The sequence below is a fragment of the Lichenostomus cassidix genome, chromosome 1Aa, assembly GCF_008360975.1.
Source record: "Lichenostomus cassidix isolate B80296 chromosome 1Aa, HeHo_3.0, whole genome shotgun sequence".
Lineage (NCBI taxonomy): Eukaryota > Metazoa > Chordata > Aves > Passeriformes > Meliphagidae > Lichenostomus > Lichenostomus cassidix.
In genome coordinates this window covers 6,586,739-6,611,775 of record NC_139480.1, presented here as the reverse complement: position 1 = coordinate 6,611,775, position 25,037 = coordinate 6,586,739, and the positions used below count along the sequence as shown (strand labels likewise).

At 47.0% G+C, this 25,037-nt stretch overlaps 1 protein-coding gene across 7 annotated transcripts in view; it reads left to right on the top strand.

Moving 5' to 3' along the window:
* The window catches only part of FRMD4A (FERM domain containing 4A), a 355,196-nt gene extending 331,180 nt beyond the window's left edge, over positions 1–24,016 (top strand). For 6 of the 7 annotated variants that reach the window (XM_085083045.1, XM_085083053.1, XM_085083062.1 and 3 more), the window contains 9 exons: positions 2,915–3,048; positions 6,418–6,540; positions 9,643–9,871; positions 11,048–11,104; positions 11,596–11,833; positions 12,251–12,415; positions 14,242–15,101; positions 17,511–17,607; positions 21,155–24,016. In XM_085083045.1, coding sequence (XP_084939171.1) covers positions 2,915–3,048; positions 6,418–6,540; positions 9,643–9,871; positions 11,048–11,104; positions 11,596–11,833; positions 12,251–12,415; positions 14,242–15,101; positions 17,511–17,607; positions 21,155–21,257 — 2,006 coding nt within the window. In that variant the 3' untranslated portion in view covers positions 21,258–24,016. Of the gene's footprint in view, positions 1–2,914; positions 3,049–6,417; positions 6,541–9,642; positions 9,872–11,047; positions 11,105–11,595; positions 11,834–12,250; positions 12,416–14,241; positions 15,102–17,510; positions 17,608–19,367; positions 19,440–21,154 lie in introns of all 7 variants that reach the window. The other variant, XM_085083028.1, reaches the window with a different exon arrangement.
* The last annotated feature ends 1,021 nt before the right edge of the window (positions 24,017–25,037 follow it).

Sequence of the window (25,037 nt, the reverse complement as noted above, 5' to 3'; positions counted from 1 at the left end):
TCTTTGCACTGCAAATGGGAAGGAGGCTGAATAATAATTTTCACGAAAAGGTTCAGATGCTGTACAGGATAATTACACATTTCAGCAACATTTCTCTCATTTACTGCATTAGGAATTAACCCTAATTGTGGGACATAAAACACCTGAGAAAACCTTCCAGTCAACCAATTCAGTTGCAGCAGGAGTCTCTTGTGTTAGGACTGATGTTTCAGGACTGATTTTTCTCTGTTGATGATCCCTTTTGGAAGGCACTGGGCAGCCATGACTCAGTGACCATATCTAATAAGGCTGATTTAAGGTAGTATCTGCTTGATTGGTTTTGTTTGCGCTAGTCTTTGATTATTTCTTGGTTATTTTTGTGGTATTTTGATTTGTCCTGACATTTTTGGGTCAATTGCCACTGGGTTTAGAAGTGGATCTGAGATCACAGCCTTATTCAAGGCAGGATTGATACGTATTTATAAATAAAGAGCCCCTAATGGAAGCTTTAGGCACCCAGCAATACAAAGCACTGTTCTCTGCTCATTTACAGTCATCTCATACAGGTGTGGTTCCCTTGACTGATCAAGTTTCCATTTGCTTTTCACCTGTGAGAACAAGCAGAGTATTCAGCCAATAAAAATCTAATAATACACTCCAAAATTATTCTGCTTTTAAATAAAAATTTAAAAACAAACATTAGTGCCAGTGAGTGGATGACTTTGGTTTCAGCAGTAATCCCATTGCTTCTCTCAGAATGTGACAGTGCATTTCCCAGTCTCCTCCAGTTTCTCTGCTTTTTGTGGGGGACAGATGAAAAAGATGTCAAAATGCGCACTCAGTGGACAAAATGTGCACCAATGGCATCAGGGTTGAGACCAGCATGGTTCTCATACAGGGAAAGCACAGCTGGAGCAGATGCTGTGAACTGTCTGTGCTGGATTTGGGTCTGTACCAGCTCAGCCAGAAGCCTTTTGTTTCCTTCTTGTGGGCATATCCCAAATCAGCACAGGTGTCTGGCCAGGCTGTTCATATGCTTTTAAATGCTTCTGTGTAGCTGCTGTGGCAACCCACAAAGCAAAAAGGAGTAGCTTTTAAAAATAAATCCGAGGCTGGCGTGGAGGTCTGGAGCAGACAGAGGAAGGAAAGAGGAAGAGCAGTTGAAAGGAAAACATAGGTCATTAAAGTTGTCATAAAAGAAAAAAGAAAAAGGTTCGAAACATCTGCTGGAATCATGAGCAGCTTTTTACCGGGACTCTGCAGTTTGTTGACAAGTCTGTGAAGAAGTTCAGCAGTTCAGTTGTGCTAGTAACTGCGCACTAGGGTTACTATTAAGAATTACAAAGTGCTGAAGAGGAGCTTCCCTGCCAGTGCAAATACAAAGCTCCTCTAGAAGGTCCCATCAGGTTCTTCCAGCACAGACATGTCTGCAGAGTTGAGTTTTGTTGCTTTACAAAGGCAAAAACAAATAAAAGGAGGTTGACTACAGCAATTAAACAAGCATCTTACCATGAGGTTCTTCTGCTTTGTCTGATAATGCTCAGCCTGGCTGACCTTTAGAGAGACCTCTACCACCACGCTCACTTCAAGACAGCCCAGTAAAAGGTGTAAGGAAGCAGAGTGGTGTTTCATTGAAAAAATGCCAGCTATTTTCCTCTATGAAAACTGCAGAAAATATTGGTGGAAAAGATCTGTGAGATTCTCTGCTCCCCCTGGGCCAATGCAGAGCTGTTTTGTGGCAATTTTTGCCTCAATCTTCTTTCAGTTTAGCTTTAATGGTCTGCTGGAATAGTTGCAATGAAAGATGAAGCTGAAAACACAAATTTCACTGTTTTGCTGCCAAAACAAAGAATTGTTCCCAGGTTCCTTCCAAAGTTCTGTGAAATAACAGCTTTTTCAACCTCCTTGGGCTGAGTGTTTTCACTGAAAGCTTGGAGGCCAAGGTGCAAATGAAGCCTCATCTAGCCCCCATCTGATGACAGGTGCACAGAAAATTCCATGTAGCATCCTGTTGTGTCTGACTCTTGCAGATAATAAAGGTCTGCTTTGTCTGTGCCATTGTTCAAGAGGGGCAGGGGACAGGCCACTGCTGTAAAAAATGTTTCTAATGATACATCAGCAGAAAAAGGAGGCAAAAGGAGAATATACATCCTTTATTGGATGGGGGGGGGGGTGGGGAACACAGTGACAAAGGATGAGGTTACTTCATCCAGAAGTTCCCCTGAAGAGCTGAAATTACAAATGTTGTCATGACACCCAAGCAACAGAGTCTGACTGAATGCACAGACTTACTTTAGTGGGAGTTGCTGGGTAATTGCCACTTGAAAAGCCAAGCCATTTGGACATCCAGTTTAAATATCTCGACCTACATCTTCACAAGAAACAACTACTATCCCAGAAGGAGCTATGGTTGGGGTTTTTTGGTGTATTTTACAGGAATCTTGTTAGGTAATTTTGTTCCATTACAGTTTTTCATAGAACAGGGCCCATAAGTGGATTGAATTACATGTTTGCTACTAGGATAATTGCAGTTCTTAAGAAGTAGGCTGTGTTGTCAAATGGTTTCTCCTAGGCTTAATTTCCAAAAGATGCCTCTCCAGGGCTTTCAAAACTGTACTGTTATTTGCCATTGGGAACTTTAATGTGGAATTGTATGTATTGAATTTTTCTAAGATGTTTAGGTGAATAATTTTGCTGCTTTTATTTTTCCAGATGATTACAAATGTCTTTGTGTTCTCTACTGTCCAATCTCTGACTATTAGCTTAAACAACATTAAGGATTTGCTGTAAACAAACATGACTGGGTAGCACCTGCTTCATGTCATAGTCCAATTTCTTCTTGGAAGGACTGCATTCAGGCTTTGGTAAAATTACAAGCACTCCAGATGTGTATTGTGCTGTCAGCTGGCCTAGTGAAATCATTGTTTATTGACAGGTTCCCAAGAGTCAGACAGTTCTCAGTCTGCCAAGAAAGATATGCTGGCTGCACTGAAGTCCAGGCAAGAAGCTTTGGAAGAGACACTGCGCCAACGTTTGGAAGAGCTGAAGAAACTGTGCCTGCGGGAAGCGGTAGGCAATGGACATTTTATAACCTGGAATGCTTTGTTGCTTGTTTTGTTATAGCATGCTCCTTGTTTGGAGGTGGGGTGGGGTCAGGAGAAGAGATTCCCTCCACCGTCACCTCTTACAAAACTCCCTGTGCAACGGCCTCAGGGAGATCCAGCTGTTTCAACTCCAGATGGCAATGTCCACCTCCAGATGGCAATGTCTTTTTTCCCCCAAAGAAGGGGACCCCACATCAGCTGGGTACCCAGTTGCCTTGGGGCTAGGAGGGAGCTCAGCATCCATGTCTGCTGTTTGAAATTGTGTCTAATAAGTTGCATTAAGTAAGGCTTCTTACTGACTTTGGTGGGACTATGCCTCTACCTGGTCAGCGTAGGAAGGCTGTCCTAAGTGCTGGTCATCACTTCTCAAATACCTTTGTCTCCATTAGCAAAAAAAAACCCAGGCTGGCACACTTTCTTTTGGGAGCAGGCCCAACTTTACATGTTTTTCTGCTCCAAGCATACTCTTCCTTACAGCACACAAGATCTCATCTGCTCCATGTAGATTGCCTTCATCCAGTCAGCTCTGGCACTGCTGGGAAGTGTGGTGTGGTGGCAGACCTTGCAAAGAGGGAACACTGTGGTCATCCTAGGACATGCAGGGCAACTCAGGAGCTCATAACCTTCCCACTCACCTGCCAGTTCATTTTGGTGTACATAGGAGACCGTTTAAAGATCAGTTTAATGTTTGGGGAAATCACAGCCCTGCTGCAGCTGTGTGTGGAGATTAGCAGCAGGATCAGTAATCCTCCTATGTTTACCAGGTCTGAGTATCTGAATTTAACAATCAGTCATGATGTGTAACCCAAAAGAAAGCTGCCTGCAGACAGTGCACAGAGATCTTCCTTGCTTAATATTTGATGTGTATGTGCACCTTTGACAAAACTGGGAGAAATGGGTCCCTGACTCAAGTCTCATTGCACTTTGTTTCAAATAATGTGTCGTTTTAACGCCAGAAAGAACAAGTTGGGGAAAATACCTCTCAACAAAGAATGTCAGGAGAAATCTCTGCTGCCCCTGTTCTTTATTCCATGGCAGTAATCCCTTCCACCTGAGAAGTCCTGGTTGATTTCAGCAAACAGCTTGTGCTGAAAAACGTCACAGGACCAGATCCAATCTCTTAAGTCCATTGAGCTGAGATCATCCACAGGAAGAAATCACAGCTCTTCAGGGGCTGACAGTCAGGGTCTGGAGGCTGTACTTGTCCTGGAGGAATTTACTACCCTAAGCTAACCCTGCCTGACTGCCAATGACTAATCCTTGCATCAGCACCGGATGCAGGGGAAGATGTGCCTGTGGCACAGCTGCAGGAGCTCACAGCACAGTGCCCTTCCCCTTCACTCCAGCCCTGTTTTTAGTGCAGCCTCAGGCACTTCAGGAGCAAGTGGGTTGCAGGCAAAAGCTCCCACTGGGGCATTGAGCTGGGGATAAGGAGCAATAACTCCTTAATGTGCGGCAGCAAGGCTGACCAGAGCCCATCTGTCAGCACCCTAAGAGCTGGTAGAAAGTGTTTGTGCTTTCTGTGGGAGATTTGAGAGAGGCAGTTAATGGACACTTGGAATCTGACCCCATCTCGCAACCCTACAACTCATCCATCAGCAGCTGGTAGTTGAAAGCTTCCTCTCAGGCTGCCCTTCTTCCTTTTTGCTTTGGCATGGGAATGGCCAAAACAGAGGGAGAAGGTGGCAAGCCAAGAGATAAAAAAAGGGTTAAAAGTGGGAGCATAATTAATAAAGCATGGCCAGAACCATTCATAACACTGGCATCAGGTTACTTCAGGCCATCACTACTCCAGTTACTTATTAATTTAGATTCCGTTTCATGATCGTGCCTTTGAATACTTTTTAGCTTGTGGAAGCAGCATGGTAGCCCACATTCATTTTGTCCTGCTCTGATCTTCACAGATTTTACAGAAGATTAACGCTTTCCCTACTGCTCTACTTCATATTACATTAGGAGTTATAAAGAAAATATCCCTGTTACCCTCGGGATAGGATACAGGAATCTGTGTCTCAGTGCAGTTCTTAGAGCCACATCTCAGTAGAAAGAACACACTTTGAAAGAAAAACTGAAATAACCCCACAGGGCTCGAGAGGCAGTGCAGAGTGGGACTCTGAGACACTGCAGCCATGCCTCTCTCAATAGGGGGCTGTGCACATCAACACAGAGCTCTGTTGCAAACCCATTTTGCTGGGAATTGCTTAAAGGGAAAAAATTGAAAAGGCTGGGTCCTTGTTTCCTAGTGACCTGAAAAGAGTAGAAAGAAAAAACCCCATTAGGGAGTGGGGGAGAGGCCAGGGCAGGCAGGGTCTGGGCTATGCACCCACACTCGCATTAAGGTCAGCTGCTGTTCTTTGGGATTCAGATGATTTAGGTTACTCTGCCAGCTGGATCCTCTCAAGGCTGATGCTAAGGAACACAAAAGCCTTTTGTCCTTCACGGGGAAACTTCTGAGTACAAGGAGATGGGGCTGTGCTGGTAGTCAGGCTCCTGGATTTTCTGTAGGCAGTTGAATGCCTTCAGATATGTGTGCCTGTATTGTGTAGTCTGGGGAAAGAGTCCCACAGTATTAACATCAGTAGTGGTGCTTGCTGCTTCCTGTGTTCCACATATTCCACAATATGTGAAATTTCCCACATATTCTGTAGGGCTTGCTTTAGATTTTGAACAAATCTTTGCAAATAACCCCATCAATCTGATAGAGTATCAGCTAATAATTGCTGCAGAGCTGCCCATGACATCACTGGGGTTTGGAAGGCACTCTAATACATGAAGTGTTATCAGACAGGTAATGAGGTACCAGGCACTGCTTTTAGTGGCCATTTCCACTGCATTCTTCTCAGACACATCATGAATCAGGTGGGAATGTTTTTCTGTGCAGGTCATAACCTGCACGGCTGTTACCATTGTGGCTTTCTGACTCAGCAGACCTACATCCTGCAGGAAGGCTCTCGGGTCTGCTTGCCCCTCTCAGAAGTAGCTCAGCAGATAGGAGCTCTTGGTTCCTGCTCACCCTGCAGCAGAGATGAAAGCTTGTGTGCTGCAGCCTGCTCAGCCTCAGGCCCTAACGCCCTAGGGATGGGCACCACTTACAGACCTGCCCAGGGCAGGCCACAAAGATCAGTATTCATGCACAGGCTTAGTGAAAAGGTCCCCACCCTCAGTGTCAGGTTCTGAGTTTGCAGGGCTGGGTGCTCCCCTCTGTGTTTATCAGCTGGCCGAACTGGATATGTTGTTAATGAACACCTGTCATTTTAGGGTCGCACAAGAGCAGTGTTGTGCTTTGCTCTGCTGCAGGATTTCCCAGAGCACTAACAGCATTTTCTCCTGACAGGAGCTCACAGGAAAGCTGCCACGAGAATACCCCCTGGATCCTGGGGAGGAGCCACCTATTGTAAGGAGAAGAATAGGAACTGCCTTTAAACTGGACGAGCAGAAAATCCTTCCTAAGGGAGAGGTGAGGCTCTGCCCTTCCTTTCCAGACCCATATCCCCATCTCAGGTCTGTAATATGTCTACTGAGCATCACACAGGAACCATCAATCCTATGGTTGTTTTTGCTTTAAATTACTGTATTTGGTCACAGTGCCCATTTGTTTGGGGGTTTTCTTATATCCATCGGAATGAGGAAGCAGTGAGAGAGTTGGTGACTTTCCTTCAGACTTGGAGTAAAGGTGAAATGCTTGAGGTGCAGCCCTAGCTTTGCTCTAGGTAACAGTAATAGCCTGGGTGACCAACTGCACCATGGCAATGCAAGTGCTCTGGTGACAAAATGCAGTGATTTGTGTGAGCAGGGAGCATAACAGGAGCCCCCAAGCCATCTGAGCCCTGCTTCTGCCTGTCTTGTTTTTGCAAAAAGCCACTTGCTGTCCATTCCAGTAGCAATCCAAATTCAGGCCCCCTCTAACCAGGGAGAAAAGCATCACCATTATCCATCTCAGCCCTGCCATAGTGAGATAAAAGCATTTTGCTCCTCAGTCCTTAAACAAAAGAGCCTTCATCCCTACCTAAGGGGAGCTGGAGTTACATTTTTCTAAGTTTGCCAGGGAGTGTTTGTTCCCTTGCTTGCTCCCACAATGTGCTGGGTCAGTGCCCTGAACCGTGGCTGTGAAAACAGGCCTGCAGCAGCTGTAAGGCGGGACCGGATTCACAGAACAACTATTGTCTGTGGAGGCACATTTGTCTCAAGACACTTGTGTATATTCCAGTCTTGAGTTTCCTTTTTATTTTTGTAGGAGGAGAGACTGAAGCTGGTGTGACTGTGTGGTTTAAGGCTCAGCTCAGCCAGGGAATTAACTGTTTGTCGTTTTGTTGGCATTTTCCTTCTGCTGAAAAAATAAACAGCTGGAGCTCTTTAGTTTTGTTCTCAATGGAGCCTGGGAGAGGAATTCCACCACAGTCAAATATTCATGAACTAGCACATTTAATTAAGCTTTTCAAAGGGAAGCATGTCTTAGCTGAATTACTCCTAAAACCCCTGCAGTCTGTTGGCTGCTCAGCTATAACCTGATCTCCAGCTTCCCCAGCTCCTATTGCTACAGGGCAGCTTTTGGGGCCAGCGGGTGAGGAATCTCCTTACTCCAGTGGCAGGGTTAGGTGGGGAGAGCAGGAAGGTAAAGCAGCTCCTCCCCAGTGTAGGCACTCTGCCTTCTGGCACCAGCAATCCAAACACGCTGACTCAGCTTTCCTCTACCTCTGCCTTCGTCTGTCAACTTTTAAGGCTGTTGAAAACCATAAATTTCTATTCTCGAAGAATAACGTTGAGCTGTGTTTGGCTGCCAGTTTGAAAGCATTTACAGAGGCAAGCGGTGGTTTTCATGGACTTTTCAGCAAGTGCAAACACTGGAAAATCAATTTAAAACAAAAGGTAAAATACTCCCTCAACCATGTAAATCCAGGACTGAAATTACCAGCTATGACAAGGACCTGAAGCAAGGCATTTCCATCTGAAGGCAAATGATAGCTCTCATTTCCTAGGGCTTTATTTATTAGGGGCCTCACTGGAGGAAAATAGACAATTATGGACAGGAGGAAAATTAATATGTTTTTCCTAGGATATACCGAATGATTTAGAACTGAATCTATGTTGGTCTGAAATGACAGCTCACAACAAACTCACCATACCTTTAGCAAGACCTTTGTCAGAGCAAGACTTGCAGGGAAGGGTCCTTGGTTTTTTTCTTGGTACTCACCTTTACCTGGTCTGTAATTCCTGACTCTGGGAAGGCTTTTACCAGAAGATGATGAATCCAGGCCTAAAACTCCATGGTGTTAAGCTCACTTTTAATAAGTCTGGCACTAACAGAGCTTATGAAGTCTTCAAAGCAAAAAGGGATCTGTTAGAAAGACAGAGGGTGGGTTCAGTCTTCAGTGAAGCAAGGGAAATGATAATTATAGTTTTAAGGCAATGCTGACTCACCACTGATAGCAAAGGTATATTTTTAAAGCCAGAAGCCCAGAATAAAAACTTCAGAGAACAACTTCAGTCTGATTAAATCCCACAGCATCAGTTCTTACACTGCTGCTGAACAAAGAAAGGATTTGAATTTGCGTAACGGGGATCTCCATGAATATATGGCTGTCTCACCGTTCACTAAAAGTAGAAAAGCTTGTAATTTTTTTCCCTAATTTGCAATGTACTGGGTTCCTCTTTCTAGCAGACTAATTCCATTGATCTGGGGGAGGTAGCCAGATCCATTGCAGATTAACAAGGCCCTTTGAAGCTCGCAGCTTGGGGTCCTGGTGCAGACTGGGAAGCTCTGTATCAGCTTATGCATCGGCATAAATTGGCCTAAATCCCTTGACTTTGGAAGATAACCAAAAATGGATAGGTAGCTTCCAGGATACACCTGGCTGCATTTAAAAACTCAGCTGAGATCCTGCAAGGGCTGATGTTGGGTTCTTTCTGGCATACAGAGAGCTTGCTGTTACACACTGCTGGCTCTGAGATCGCCCTCCTGGCTGGTAACTCAAGGAGACCATTTTCTAGTGCCGTCAGTCGCAGCAGCCCATAATGACTTCAGCTCATACTCACCCCTGGATTTTGATATCCATACACTGGGGAGGAGTTAGCCCATCTTTGCCCTGTTTTACCCCAAAGTGTTTGGTGGGTGCCAGGCAAACCTGTCAAGAAGGTTAAAGCTGTGGCTTTGCATCAATATGTAGCAGGGATATCAAATGGGGCTTAAATAGGAAGATAGGAAACAGAGAAGAGCAGGTGGGAGGCAGATGTGACCCGTAGATGGGTGTAAAGGGATGAATGTGTCAGCACTAGAGCACCATTGAGCTTGACCATATTGAACTACATGAAAAGTCAAACAGCACATCAAGGTTAGGGCTGGAGCACACATGTCCTCCTGGTATGGATCATCCCTTCCACCAGCTGTGCTTCCAGGCACTTGTGTGAGCAGGTGAGGGTGAGATGAGGACAGCAGCATGACTGTGGATGCTTTCCTGATGGGAAGCCTTTGTTGGAGGCCGCCAGTCAGGTTCAGAAGAGCTTCCCTGTAGCTGAGCTCGGAGAGTTTGGTGTTAACCAGAACCCACTTGCCTTTCACCAGGAGGCAGAGCTGGAGCGCCTGGAGAGGGAATTTGCCATTCAGTCCCAGATCACGGAGGCTGCGCGGCGCCTGGCAAGTGACCCGAACGTCAGCAAAAAGCTGAAGAAGCAGAGGAAGACATCCTACCTGAATGCCCTGAAGAAACTGCAGGAGATTGAGAATGCCATCAATGAGTATCGCATCAAATCTGGGAAGAAACCAACCCAGAGAGCCTCCCTGATCATAGATGGTAAGTAGGACTTACTGCACACAGCATTGCAGCGGGTCTGTGGAGGGCAGAGAGCGAAGTTCTTGCCCTGAGATGTAGATTTCCCCTCCCTCCTCTTCCCTGTCCTGCCTGGAGGACCCCAGGGGTGCCGTCAGAGGGTGCAGTGCATTAGGGATGTGCTGGCTCATAGCAGCAAAGCCATGTTGTGCCATGGATGATCAGGGTGTCAGGAGAGGAGGTTGTGACTCCTTTATTCACCTATAAAATTGCTCTCTTGGTGTCTCCTCCAGAGCAGTGCAGTACAAATGTAATTAATGTTAGCAGATTGAGGTGAGCTCTCTAGCTCAAAGGCATCTGTAAAATCAAAGTGGGAGCAGTGTCACTGCTGTGTTCAAATACTTCTTTTCCTTTTTTTTTCTTTTTTTTTCTTTTTTTTTTTTAACAATGTAATTCTCAGGGCACTTTATGGTTTACTGGGTTGTTGATTGGTTTTTCATGAAATCTATTAACTTTCTGCTGTGGTTCTTTCTCCCTTGCGGATTTTTCCCTTTCCCTTTGACTTGCAGAGCTTTTCTCTGTGCCTTTGTGGCAGGAACTGAGATTAGAGCTGCTGTATTTGTGACCTGGGTACCAAGTTGCACTGCAGTCAGGGATAACAGCCATGAGGACACAGGCTGGGGGAGGCAGCTCAAACATGTGCATGCCAAGGGCCTGAGAGCTTTTCCTGCTGCTGCAGAGGATGCTCAGAAAACATTTATTTGAGTTCCACAGAACCGGTACTTAGTGTGAGCCTTTAGTTAGCACCAGGATGATCATTTTAAGAAGGTGGATCAAACGCAGAGTCCTTAAGGACTGAGATGTAAATCTCACTAATGGCACTGTGCCATTTTGCATCCTCTGGGGATCTCAGCTCTCTGTTGTGACTCAGTCTTAATCCTCAATTATTGAAAAGAGTTAGCAGCTCCTTGAAAAGCAGCTTGCTATTGAGAGACCCGACTGCAGCTCTGCCCTTCCAGACTGAGAGTGGGCTGAGTTAGTTGTTCATAGGAATTTTGGCATTTGCTCTTTGTGAGGAGGAAGATGTGGGTGACTGCTCAAGGCTAACACTTAGTGGACAAAGATCATGGGTGCAGTTCAGCAATCAGTCACTGCAATTCTTGGTACCATTTTACCATCTCTGTATTTTCTTCTCTTCAGAAGGAAACATTGCCAGTGAAGACAGCTCCCTCTCAGATGCCCTTGTTCTCGAGGATGGTATGTTGGCTGCTGTATGTTCTAGAGAGCAGGGAGGGATGTGTGAACTCCTGATTGACACTCAAAATAGAATTACTGTTATGTGTAATTGTCCACTCAACACATCCCAGGAGCAAAAACACTTGGTTTCCCCTGGCTCCACCTTGTAGTCAGACATCAGGCCTGGAGCAGCGAGTATTGCTGTGGTTACTGCTCTGAATTATCTCTCTGAATTATATATAAGACTATCTAAGGATAGTCTCAAAATGCCCCCTTGTTATCCCTTAAGTTTCAGTTGTTTTAATGCATCAAACAGTCTTGCTGGCCATTCTGTCCCGAAAGGGGAATGTCAGCCAGTGCACTTCTGAAAGTTGGGTCTTCAGGTTGCCCCTGAACACAGCCAGGGGAAATGGGGTAAGGAAGCAGGCTCTGGAGGTGTGACAGGGTCTCTCAGGGTTTTACTGCTGTTGGAGGTGGCACACAGCCATCACCTCTCTCCCTTCTCTTCACAGAGGACTCTCAGGTCACCAGCACAATCTCCCCTCTGCAGTCCCCACACAAAGGGCTCCCGCCCCGGCCGCCGCTGCACAACCGGCCGCCCCCTCCGCAGTCGCTGGAAGGACTCCGCCAGATGCATTTCCACCGCAACGACTACGACAAGTCACCCATCAAACCCAAGATGTGGAGCGAGTCATCCCTGGATGAGCCCTATGAGAAGGTCAAGAAACGCTCCTCGCACAGCCATTCCAGGTGAGCCAGCTCTCTTGAAGTTCCATCACAGAGATATTCCCTGCTTTCACAAGGGACAGGTGGGAGCCCTTTCAAAACTTATGATGCAGTCCCTTACTAAAAGGAGTGTTTTGGCCAAGAGGCAAATCATAAAAATAGGCTACAGCCACATGATTGCTGTTTGGTATCTCAGTGTTATTCTACAAAACACTTACAAGGGAAGGATGGTGTATGATCTGAGGGCTTTGACAAGGCTTGGCCTTGACCTCTGGCATTGTGGAAGCACAAGTCCTGGGACACAAGCTCAAAGCAGCAGCTGACCCAACTCCCACTCACCCCCACAAGATCCCAGGCACGTGCCTGAGATCTGGAAAGATGCGTGGGAGCCACTTCCCCAAATTCCTGTGGAAGAGCTGAAGCAGGGTGTTTCCTCTGCAGCAGTCACAAGCGGTTCCCCAGCACCGGGAGCTGTGCCGAGGCGGGAGGGAGCAGCTCTCTGCAGAACAGCCCCATCCGGAGCCTTCCCCACTGGAATTCCCAGTCCAGCATGCCGTCGACGCCGGATCTACGGGTACGCAGTCCGCACTACGTCCACTCCACGAGGTAAGCCTTCCTGGCTCCAGCCTCACCTTGCTCACCCTGAAATAAAGTTTTCTTGCTTTATCCTTCCCTCAGGGTATGAATTAATTCCCAGTTCAGGAAAGGACACAAACCGGTCCTATTCACATAAGAGGCTCATGTACTCATGCCAGTGGAGAATCTCTCCTGAACTGACATCCTGAAATCCCTTCAGATAAACACGATCCTGCCCCTCATCCCTCCCTTGAAGTGATCAAGTTTTTCTTATGCTGGGACCTTTCATCTCAGGGACTGTTTATAGGTTCTACAAGCTGCTTTTAAAACACATGTGGTGCTACTGCTAAATTCTGCAGTAAATTCCTCCATGGATCCAGCTGGAAAGAACATGTTGCTTCCTGTCTGATACAAAATGTTGAATAGTGTTAATTTTCCCTCATGGATAAAATGTTTGCAAGTGTGTGATCTTATGTGGAAATGTTTGCATGTGTGTGATGTTACACTTGGAGATCAAGAGCTTGTATAAAGCAATCCAGCCAGGGACCCAGGTGGCAGTGGAATTTAGCCCAGGGTTGACAGAGGAAAGAGCTGAAGTGTGTAAGGGAGGTGATTTGGTGTGTGGGGCTGAACTTGACTGCAATTTTCAGCAGGATTTTTACAAACTGTTCAGCTTCATTGCTCTTTGCTTTTGTGACAAAATCCATGGACACTGCAGGGAGCAAACCTGAGCCAGAGCTGTTGCTAGTTGGTGTCCTGCCCTAAGGGGAAGTGCTACCATCATTTAGCTCAGAATAAATCAAGAGTCATGCCAACACATCAGCCTCAGGCAGAGATGATACAAGGCATTAAAGCCCTGGGTTAAGTTTGCTACAAACTTTTGGCTGACAGTACCTTTTAATGGTGCAATGTCTGTTAACACTGGAGCTAAGCTGTATGAGAAATGAGCCTGGCACAAGGCTTGAGAAGTGGCCTTGACTGGGTAGGGGCCATTTGGGTGTTTGAAACAACCATTGCTCAATCTGTAGCTCATTCATGAGCTGCATGCCCTGGTCTTAGCCATCCATCATGTAGATGTGTGTTTCTGCTCTTGAATGGATGGGTGGAGCTCTTCAAACAGTCAGGGTGAATAGAGACCTCCCAGACTTGGCCATGAATCAAGCCTTGTAAACTGTGATTTGGGGTAGTTGCCTGAAGGGCTGTCATCCACTGAGAGTCCTACACGTGTTACTCGTGGCTGGGCCCCAGTAACACCAAGCTGCTTGACTTGGTGAAGGGGTGACTTTTTCCATGACCAGTGGAGAAATCACAACATTCAGGGCTATGTAAGACAGAGTTTGTCTCTCACCAGGTAGATTGTACCTGTGCAGGACTTGCATGGACCACTTGTAATGGAATTTCACCACCTTTGTGGCCTGTGAGGTTTTAGGATTTGCAGGGTGGCACGAGATGAACCTGGTAGCACAGGAACAGTTCTGATCCAAACAGGTTTGCCACGAGAGAGATGAACCAGCAAAGCCAGGGCTTGAGGTTCCAGGCTTTACCCTTCAGACTGGGCTTTTCCCCAGGGTGACAGGCCACAGAGGAACTGGATTGGGCAGGGGTTTATGTCCCTCATGGTGCTGCAGACTGAATGTCACCACCAAGGAACTGGAGAGGAACAGGAACAGGACCTAATCACCTCAAGCCCTGCAGCAGGGAAGCAGATTGCATTGCAGGCAGCAGCCCCAAGCAGTGCTGGAGGGGTTCAGGTTTTCAGTGCCCTCAGATTCCTTTGCTGACTGTGTGTGCAGACAGGGATGGGGAGTGATTTAACCTGTTGACTTACAGCCTGCTTTTTTCCCTGGTGCCCGCAGGTCAGTAGATATCAGCCCAACCAGACTGCACAGCTTAGCTCAGCACTTTAGACACCGGAGCTCCAGTTTGGAGTCACAAGGAAAGCTCCTCGGCTCAGAAAATGAGACAGGGAGCCCTGATTTCTACACCCCAAGGACTCGTAGCAGTAACGGCTCTGACCCCATGGACGACTGCTCTTCCTGCACCAGCCATTCCAGCTCGGAGCACTACTACCCTGCTCAGATGAATCCCAACTACTCCACCCTGGCAGAGGATTCCCCGTCGAAAGCCAGAGAACGGCAGAGGCAAAGGCACAAATCAGCAGGCAACCTGGTCTCTTCCAATTCAGGGAGTATGCCCAACCTGGCTGCAAGGAACGGGACGGGACACCACCGTGTCTACCTGCACAGCCAGAGCCAACCTTCCTCCCAGTACAGGATCAAAGAATATCCCCTGTACATCGAGGGCAGCTCCACACCCGTGGTGGTGCGGAGCCTGGAGAACGACCAGGAGGGACACTACAGCGTGAAAGCACAATTCAAAACCTCCAACTCCTACACGGCAGGGGGGATGTTTAAGGAGAACTGGCATGGGGATGAAGTGGACTCAGTCAGGCTCACCCCATCGCGCTCCCAGATCATAAGGACTCCATCTCTGGGCAGGGAGGGCCATGAGAAAGGCTCGGGTAGGACTGTGGTGTCGGATGAGCTGCGGCTCTGGTACCAGCGGTCCACAGCCTCCCACAAGGAGCACAGCCGCCTCTCGCACACGAGCTCCACCTCCTCGGACAGCAGCTCCCAGTACAGCACATCTTCTCAAAGCACCTTTGTGGCACACAGCCGGGTCACGAGAATGCCTCAGATGTGTAAAGCAACATCAGGTGAGAGTTGGGCCTGGGTGAAGGGGCAGGAGGGATGGGAGCCTCATGCAGCTCGGATTTGTGGCAGGCATTACACCCCAGCTGGAGAGCGGTGCCAGAACACAGCCTGTTATCTGGCCTTCACACACTGCTCACCAAGACTGGAGGCATAACACTGGGGAGCAAGCCTTATCCAAGACATTCATCAAGTGGGAATGTTTTTCCATGGAAATCATAACTTCTCAATGATTGGCTCAAAAGACAGAGAGGGACCAAAGCCCAGTTATTGCCAGGTCTTTCCTCAGAGTGCAGTTGTGTTTTGGGTGATGACGCTAAGGGCTAGAGGTGATGAAACTATGGGGAGCATCACTGTTCATAATCACAGTGAGGGCAGTGATGAAGCAAGCAGGGGCTCAGCACAGACTAGGAGAACATACATCCTCAGTGAAACACCAAAAGCATGAGAAAGGTTAAGTGGGGGCATCCCACCCCCTCCACCCCCCATGACAATGTTTGAGCAATGACATCTTTGTGCACTGCTGAGACTTGGTTTTCCCATGCAGCTCCAATAACTCTGCTGATAATACCCTGAAATTTAGAGTGCTAAAGTTTGTGCAGTATTACACCTCTGTGTTGTGTACAGAGCTGTGCACTCCTCGGTGCTGTTAATATTAAATGGTAAGAAAACAGTCAAATTCATTACACTGAGAAGGCCACAATGTGCTGTGAAACAGTCCAAGGTTAAATATTTACTGGCCATCAGTCACTGCTTGTCCAGCCAGTGTGGACAGATCAAGGACTTGCTAAAACCCTGAGCCACATGCCTCAGCCTCAGCCTCAGCATGGGAGACACCGTTGCTCCAACCTCAATTGCCACTGCCTCCCAGGCAGAGCAGTGCATTGTCCACCCATGCTGGCTGCTGGCCTTCTGCCATCCCAGCATGGTGTCCAGTCCATGGTGACCACCATGCTGGCACCAGTGGGGCCCTACACTTGCTGCCAACTCCAGTGTGGAGTCAGAGGCAGTTTGACACACACTCCTCAAGGGCCATCAACAGCTGCCCAAGAAGAGGCTGATTTATGTGTGATGCAACATTCACAGGAGAGTCAGGTGTGGACCAAGACACAATTGAGTAGCTGCTAGAACCATCCTGTGTCCCTATGAAAATCTGTCTTCCTCCCTTTGGTTAATGGGTGTTTCTGTTCCATGCATCAGGAGAAAATGCTTGAACACTGGAAAGCTTTTGGTTAGCCTTGGAAACAGTACCAGTTTAGGAAAATTGTGGGGTTGGGGTGAGAGCACTTAAAAATCACTGTCAGTCAGTCCATTCTGCCACTCAGCTGAGTCTTTAAACCTAAATGTGATACCTGTGCAGCACAAGTGTGCTCACTAATCACAGCATGGCCTGACCAGTTGGCAGGATAGATTGGTTTTGTGTTCAGGTTGGGTTTTGTTCCCAGTCACATCTGTGGGAGGATACTTACCTCAGGAGCTATCAGCTCCAAGAAGCAGATTAAAATTTGTTTTTCGCTTTAAGTTTCATTTGGCAGCAGCTAAAGAATTTAATAGCACAGAGGGGGTGCCAGGTAGAAGCTTCCATAATTTTACCTGATCAGTCCAAGCTGGTAGGTCTTTTGGGCTGCACACTGCCCTTCAAAGAGGATCAGACTTCCAGGCATGTGTTAAATTCAGAGGGTCAACATTGTATGGGCTTGAGTAGGAGGAAAGATTGATCTGGTGGATTTATTTGTTGGACCCTCACCAGGGAAATTCCCCCAAGAACCACTGCCCCTTTTTAATCCAGCTTGCTTCTGTCTTCATTCAAGTAAGCCAAGCCTTTCTTTGGTCCCTAATAGGACTGTCAGCAAAGCCAAACCTTTTTTACAAATGCACAGTGAAAGGAAGTTGTAGCTTTTGAAATCTTCAAAGCTGTCTTCCTCCTTTGCACATGAACAGTATACTTGTTCAGGTTCTCACCACTGCCAGCCGTGGCTCCTAGGGACACAAAGCATTTCTTACCACCCCTAGAAGCAGGAGGCTGAGCCTGGCAGGCTGAGCTCCTCCAGTTCAGGATGCATGGAATCCAGGCAGCAGCAAAACCAAGCTTCCGTGCTGGCAGAAGTGTGGTGTGTCCCAGGCAGGATAGGAGAGGCTGGGTGGCTGTATTCAGTTGGATGCTGAATGTTCCTGTAGAGCTGAGGCTGGTTCCAGCCTGTGACACGCAGCAGCGTCAGCAGAGGCTGGTGCTCCTGTGCCATGTTCCAGCACAGTCACTCAGGAACAGGGCGAGGTCTGGCCCAGGCTTTTACTCAGACAGAGTACTCCCAGACATGTTTCTGCCGGTCTGACCAGCTGATGCTTCTGAACCACCCTGACCTTTGTGTTCTCACCTCACCAGCCGTTTTTCTCCACCCTTGGTTGTTTTCCAGCTGCCTTACCTCACAGCCAGAGGAGTTCCACGCCGTCGAGCGAGCTCGCAGCCACGCCACCGGGCAGTCCCCACCACATTCTCACGTGGCAGACTGGGTGAGTCTCGTGGGGTCAGCTTAGAGAATGCACCTCACACAGTGCCTGTGAGGAAAAGCTCCCCACACACAGGCTAAGGGAAAGCACAGCTATGGGGAATGTTTTCCAGGTGCTCCATAGCCTACATCCACATGGAGCATTTCCAGAGCTCCCACCTGAGCTCTCGTGGTGATAGAACTCTGGTTTAGGCTGACCAAGACATGGCTGAGCCATCCACACCCAGCAGCACTGCTCCAAGCAGTGTCAGATCCACAGGGAAAGAAGCCTTGCAGGTTCCTCTTGCTTGGACTCTCTCCTTCCTCCAGTCTTCCTATGTTGAAACAGCTGATGTTTCTTCTTTAGCAGCCATCACACCAACACCTTGTTGCAAAGGCAAGGGTCAGTGCCTGCCATACCTGTGTGTGCAGAAACCTCATTTTTCAGCTGTTTTCCCCAGCAATGTGTCTGCATGACTTTTTAGTGCATCTTTTTTCAGCTACCACTAACATAAAGGTGCTTCACCTGTGTGAAGGAGGCATTACACACAGGTAGCCATTACTCATGTAAATACAGTAATTTGGTTCTTTGGCACCTCTTTGCAAAGCAGGGAGTTCCAGGAGTAAACAAACAGCTTTTTCCAAGCTCCCATGGGTATTCTCTCGCAATTGCCTGAAATTCTGTTCTGCCACGTGAAATAAAGGTCATTTCCAGATCCCATCTAACTCAGCACATCCCAAATTGTGGGATGAGATTTTGGTGAGATCAGCTAGATCTGACACTACAGTCCTCAAAAATACCCTGGTCCTTTGAATAGGAAAATAGATCTGATACCCTGAGTCATGAATTGGGACTAATGACTTTGAAAACATTTGACTGTGCAGCCACTGGAAAATCTCCTGCTCTTTAATTATCCTGGTCACCTATGATCAGGTTTGACCTCTGGTTTTACTCCAGCACTTCTTGTGACTGCACTTTAAATTGGAGATGAGGAGAACCATAACCACAACCCCTTTGGGCAAACCTGGATTTTAAATTCACATATTTGACATCCAGCAGCACATGGTCTTTGCATGTGCCTCCAGCTTTAGAACAGGAGAATGTTCCTGGTCCCATTTCACAAAAAGTCAAGGGATGGCAAGATAGGCAAAATGGTATCTAGCTTTACCATACACTGAAATTCCCACTATTAAGGGTTTGAGTCTAAACTCAAATCTTAGTCTCCATTCCAATCCTAATTCTTCTAAATATCTCAATGATGATCAGAATCAAAACTGGAGAACATCCAGTGGAGACATCTGTTTGGATAATTCCAGCTTTTCTTAGTTTTCCATTCAAGATAAGACCTACACCCTGTCTTTCACAACGAAAATACTTCAAGCCAAATTCTCAGCTGGTGAAAGTGAAGTTATCTGGATTTATAGCTTAGGCCCTGCAACAACAAGCAGTGCAAAAAGAATTGGAGACAAATCAGCACTTGTTCTGTGCCTGAACACAGCACCCAGGGTGGATATGTATGCATACAGGAGTGGATACAGTCTGCCATTAGATGCACCACACAGATTTCCCCACTGCAGGAGCAGCTGGGCCCACCCAGCACGACTCAATAGATTGACAGTTGTCAATTATCCCCAACGTGTTTTTGTGTCACTAACTTTTTCTAAAGATGATTCATCAACTTGTTTCCCCACTGGATTAATAAGCTCGTAACAATGTCTGTGTCACTTCTTTTCTTTAACATTTCCTCTCTCCTCTTTCCTCCTTTTTTGCTCTCCTTTGTTCAGAGAAGCAACAGACAACTCACCCACTATGGATGAGTCTCAGTCTCCAACCCACCAAAGTACTGATGAATAGAGGTATAGTAAGGGAACGTTTTGTTCTTTCCTCTTGTGCCCTACAGTCCGTGAGCACAGTGTGAGTGCCTTGCCTCCCGCTGTCCCGCCGGAGCAGCCCTTCAGCTGTGTGCCCATTTGTCTGCCAGCAAGGCTTCCTTCAGCTCCTGGGAGCATTTGAAACCCTCTCTCTCTGCCTTTTCAGCAAATCTGCGGCTGTGGCACTTTCCCCTGTGAAAGAGACTTGGTGCTCTGAGTCCCTGCGGAGGCTGAATGGGCACAGAGAGTGGGCAGAGGGGAGCAGCAAATCTGTGGCTCGGGACAATTGAAAGCAGCATGGGCAGAGTGCTGTGGGAACAGTCTGGGAGCAGTGTGGTGGGGAGATGAGCTGGGTAAGCTTAGAGGACCTGGCCAGAGCTCCCGGCCTCGCTCCAGCCACAGCTCCATCACCCCTTCCTCCTCCCCCTCTGCCACAGAGCCGAGGCTGTTTGCAGCAGTGGCAGAGAGGTTTTATGGATCAAGGAGTAACCCTGGCCCCGTTCCTGTGGGAAGACAGAGGGGGAAGGGTGGAGGGAACAAAAAACCCTCAGAGTATTTCTGTTTTAATTAAACTGCTGTTGCTGTCTGACACTCTCATTTGAATCTACATCGATTCACAGCTGGCATCTGTCAAGTATTTCAAGCCCAACTTTCTAGAGATATCCCATAAACCTCTGTACTCCAGCACAGAGCATGGAAACAAAAGGCTCTTTAACATGCAAATGACCGTGCCCTTGCTCAGGTTGCTCTCACCAGACACCAATCCCAGGGAAACCAGGTGAAAAACAGGGCAGAGGAAGCAGGAACTGCATCAGATGTGAGATCAGTCCTGTGAGGTGCGGAGGGAGTGGAGGAAGGAGTGAGAATCCCTCAGTAAACAGAAAAAAAACGCATCTCCCGCTTCTGTCCTCAAAACAATCTCTAGTTTGAAAGTCAGTTCAAATCAAACTGTGAAGGAGAGACAACAATTCTGGCTATGACTGCACAGATGTAACAGTCACTTTTCAAAAGATCCTGATTTTGATCTGAGTGCTTTCCTCTGGCAAGGAGCTCAACAGTCTAAGCCAGGAGCTGACCCTGGTCAGAGCTCTTAATAGCAAAGAAAATTCTCATGAACTGTCTCTTCTGCTCAGTACAGGCAAAGAAAAAGCCAGGCAGCAAAAGAAGCAGTAGTTTGTCAGGAGATGTACTCCAAGATGAGGACTAGGCTACTACAACAGAACAAGATCCTTTGCCCGTCAGACCTGGCATGCTCTCCCTAGTCCCTACAGTCCCTGGAAAGCCACGTAACTCTGTGATTGCTTGGTGATGCACAAGCCTCTACCCAGAGCAGAAGTGCTACCTGAAAGTGCCACCACCCTCCTCCTTCCACATTCCCACTGAGTGATACAGCCCATGGCCGAGAGAGCTGCTCTGAGAACTTGCTCCTTGGAGACCATCCTATGGAAAAATCTCTTTGTCCCAGCTTGCTACCAAGCAGGACAGCAGGCAGAGCCCTCAGACAGGGCAGAGCCACAGCCAGAGCAGAGGCACAGCACTGCTGCTGTACCCAGGGTTGGGGGGAAGAAGACACAGGCAGAGTGCAGTGGGGTCTGTGAATATCCTGCATTCCTCTCCACCCTATAACACTATGTTTTATGCTCATGGTTGAACTTTCCAGGAGCACTTGCTGTCCTAACAAAGTTTCCTTTCTCCTGCAGGAACTACAATGATAGCTGTTTCCTGGATTCTCCCCTCTATCCAGAATTAGCAGATGTCCAATGGTATGGGCAGGAAAAAGCCAAGCCTGGGACTCTAGTGTGAACCCCTGACCTCAAGTTAATCACATCAATGCCATTCTGAGATCACCTCACTGCCTCTCATTTGCCTTACCCAGATGCACTGTCACCCAGCACCAGCTTCAACTGTAAGCACTTTTTTCACGATGCAATTCAAGACAACACTTGTGGAACACTGGCCCTGAGACATCCACCACGGCAGCGACGGAGCGCAGCACATCCATTGCCAGACGGGTGCCCATCCCTCCCACAGCCATGGGGCAGCGGGTGGAGAGGAGCAGCCATCTGAAGAGTTTCAAAATCAGTTTTCCTTTGAAACTGTGGAAGCCTTTCAAGGCTCATATCAAAGATCAGTGTTCCACAGCATGTAACAGCAGTAAGAGTTCCATGACCTGCGAGCTGAAGCCAACAGTACTAGTTTTAAGGGGGTGAGAACAGGACAGAGGCTGAGAAATGGAGACCATTTTCCTGAAAGTGCATCTGTTCTGAAACAGCAAAATCCCATCACTTCAGAGACATGTCAGTCTCACAATCAGGTCTGCACTGCCAAAGATCGCCACACCACTGCTGGCAGGATGAGTTTGCTCAGTAAGTTCTAGCTACAAGAACATCTCCCTTCTTTAACTCAATGGCAGACATGACCACCCCCTGCAAAATGGCATTTCCTTCTTCGCTTGGAGTCCACCTACACGCAAGCAAAACAACCCCCAGTGCTGCAGACACACCCAAGGTCTGGGCTGGTATCACAGCATCGCTGTCTGCAAGCCACTATTGAACTGGACAGACAAGGTTTATAAAGGCATTACCTAAAGCAGAGGCAAGTACTGCACTCACAGCATCTCTGTGGCTGGCACAGAGTGCCCACCAATACATGGAGAGGTTGGGATTGTATTGGTTGTTTTGATACAGATAAAAATTGCCAAAAAAACCTTTCCACAAACAGATACAGCCAATAAATTCAAATCTATTTCTGCACAAAGCGTTAACGTGAAATCCAAGGGAAAGCACATCGCGACCGACCAAACACGGCCAAGCTGCATTCACATATCGGTTCCACTCCTCTTCCCTTCGTTAGCACCAGTGTAGCAAAGGGCTCGTCACCCGTGTGCTGCCGTGTGGGAGAAGCAGTCTGTCAGGAAGTGGGAAGGCTCCTGGAGCAGGGTTGGACAACCAGCAGCCAGGCAAATCTTCCCCTTGCAGGAGAGAAAGAGAAGCGACCGAGCGAGGCGTCGGACACGAGCGAGAGCTGCCTGCGGACACCGAACGGAGCCGCACGAGCGTGGCGTGGAAGGAGCTGCAAGTTTACACATATTTAGAGCAATGCTTTATACATGTCAAGCCATGGAACTTTCAAAGGCCTCAAAGACACTTTTGTAATGAACAAGTGCACAATCTAGGTGGATGTTGAAGCTGGCACATCTTAGTCTTCACTGCGGTGCTATGCTGTTTTTATTGCCACTCGATGGGGGCAGGCGCCCGGCCTTCCCCCGTTGGTGCGTGCAAACGATGATTTCCTATGGGAAAGGCATTAAAAGAAACGGCTGGAGGGGGTTACTTTGTGAAAAGCAGAAACTGAAGTTAGCTTTAGTTTAAGGAAAAAGGAGAAAAAAAAAGTGTGAGTGTGTGTGTGTGCGTGTGTGTGTGTGTTCCAAGAATAACAACAGCGTCTACCAGACAAAGTAGAGCGAAACGTTTCAAATTAAACACCGCTACTTGGGGGGCTGCCACACCTTTTGGTATTAAGATTGCTGGAAAACTGCATTCCAGGCTTTAAAAGAGAATGGGTTCTGTGTAATTAGGCTTTGAAAAACAATGGGGTTTCTAAACATTAATGCAAGCAGCTCATGCCAATTCTTTCTGCAACTCACACCAGAAATGTTGGCTTTGGTTCCCTGCACTGCTGCCTCACAGCATGGGTGAGGTGGGGAGGTGGCCTTGCAGAGATGAGGCAGCAACAGGCAGAAAGGCTGTTACTTGTCCAGGGAAATCCATGGCAGAGCCAGGACTGGATGGAGCAAGAGGCCAGGCTTTATGGGGCTCTGAGCAACCTGGTTGAGTGGAAGGTGTCTCTGCCCATGGCAGGGGTTGGAACCAGCTGATGTCACTTCCAAAACAAACCCTTCCATAATTCTATGATAAGGAAACTCTTTCATGTTCACACATGAAGCATAAATTAATTAATCCCTCTGAAAAGAAAACAACAAAAACACTGGTAAAGGGTTTACAAAGGTGACCACACAAACCTGGTGCTTCTGGGCCTCCCCTGAAGCATCACCTGGGAGTGCAAAGCAGTGTGACAGTAATTGAAGCCTGACTTTCAATTCTGGAAAAACAGCCAGTGGTGAGATTGCAGCCTTTATCTGGACATGCAAAATGCTGTTTTCACCATCTCTTTGTGCTTTGGGGTCTTAACCATGGGAATTATTTCAAACTCCTAATTGGATTTTTAGCTGGATAAGATAGTACTGATTAATGACATTTACTGATAAGATTTGGTAGCTAAAGTGAAAGGATTAAATAAGGACCAAATTAAGCTACAGCGAATAATTTAGCCCAAGGATTTTTAGGGGCTCTGAGCAACTGTCTGTTTTCTTTTTAATTTCCCTGGTAAGTGGTTTGGGTTTAGTTTTTTTTCTGTGTACCTTCTTTTAATTAAAAAGAATTCAACAACAGCGGCACTATGAGGCCTCTGGGCACTACAGGAAGAAACATTAATTCCTCCAAGACCAGCTCTGCAGTTTTGCAGCAAAGGTTAAAAGGTGGCAGCCCTGAAATTAGGGGGGGGGGGAATAAAAATGTTTAGCCTGAATTGCAAACAGGCTCGAGTGGAGAAAAAGCTTTCTAGAAACGGATTGAGTTTTGCTTTGTGTTCTGCTTTTCTGGTTTGCAATCAAGGCACATGTGAGCAGCCAGTCTGGTAGTAAAGACAGATTAAGTAAAACAGGTTTTACTGTTTAGCTCAATTCAATTAAACACAAATGTACATAAAATGTTAATCATATGAGATTAACATATTTAAGTATAACACGGAGGGGTATATACATAGCTATTATAGACAAGCACTTGACTACCAACTTAACCCCTCCTTTACTTTTTTATTTTTCAAGGCTCCATCTGCCATAAAGCCACAACCGCGTTCAGTCTCCGTGTCTGACACTCCCTCTGTGTGGGCAGGAGCCGGGGATGGTTCCTGCACGGGGCCGTGCTGGGAGGCAGGGTTTATTTTTAAATGATATTATATGCAGTCGAGTGTTGAAAATGTTGAATCAGTCCAATTTGTTTTCACTCTGTATTAGTTTTAGTTTCAGGCATAGCCGATCCCCATTCAGGTGCTATCAGATGACCAGTTACTGCTTAGTTAACTAGATGTAAAGTTTTACATATATATTAATGTCAATAGTTTTATTACAAGTTGTGTAAAATGGACTCTCTAGTTTAAAAAAAAGAAAAAAAAAAAAGAAAAAAAATTAGGTCTCTCCTGAAATTGACTTTAGAGCATGGAAAATGATTTTACTGGATTCTGTTCAACTGTAATCAAGGAAAAAAATATGTATGTTGTAGAAAAAGTTGCAGAATTAAAAAATATCTGCTTTTAATTTATTCTTTTTGTATTAAGAATTTGTATAGTTACCTTTACATTTTGCAAAACGGTGTTGTCAACACTTCCTTATTAAAGCATTTTCAAAATGAAATCTTGCCGTGGTCTCTTGGGGAGGGCAGAGCCCAGGCAATCCTTCCTATTGCTAGAGATGCTGGCTCCAGATGTGTGCACAGCTGGCCAGGGTGTCCATGAGGGACTTCCTCC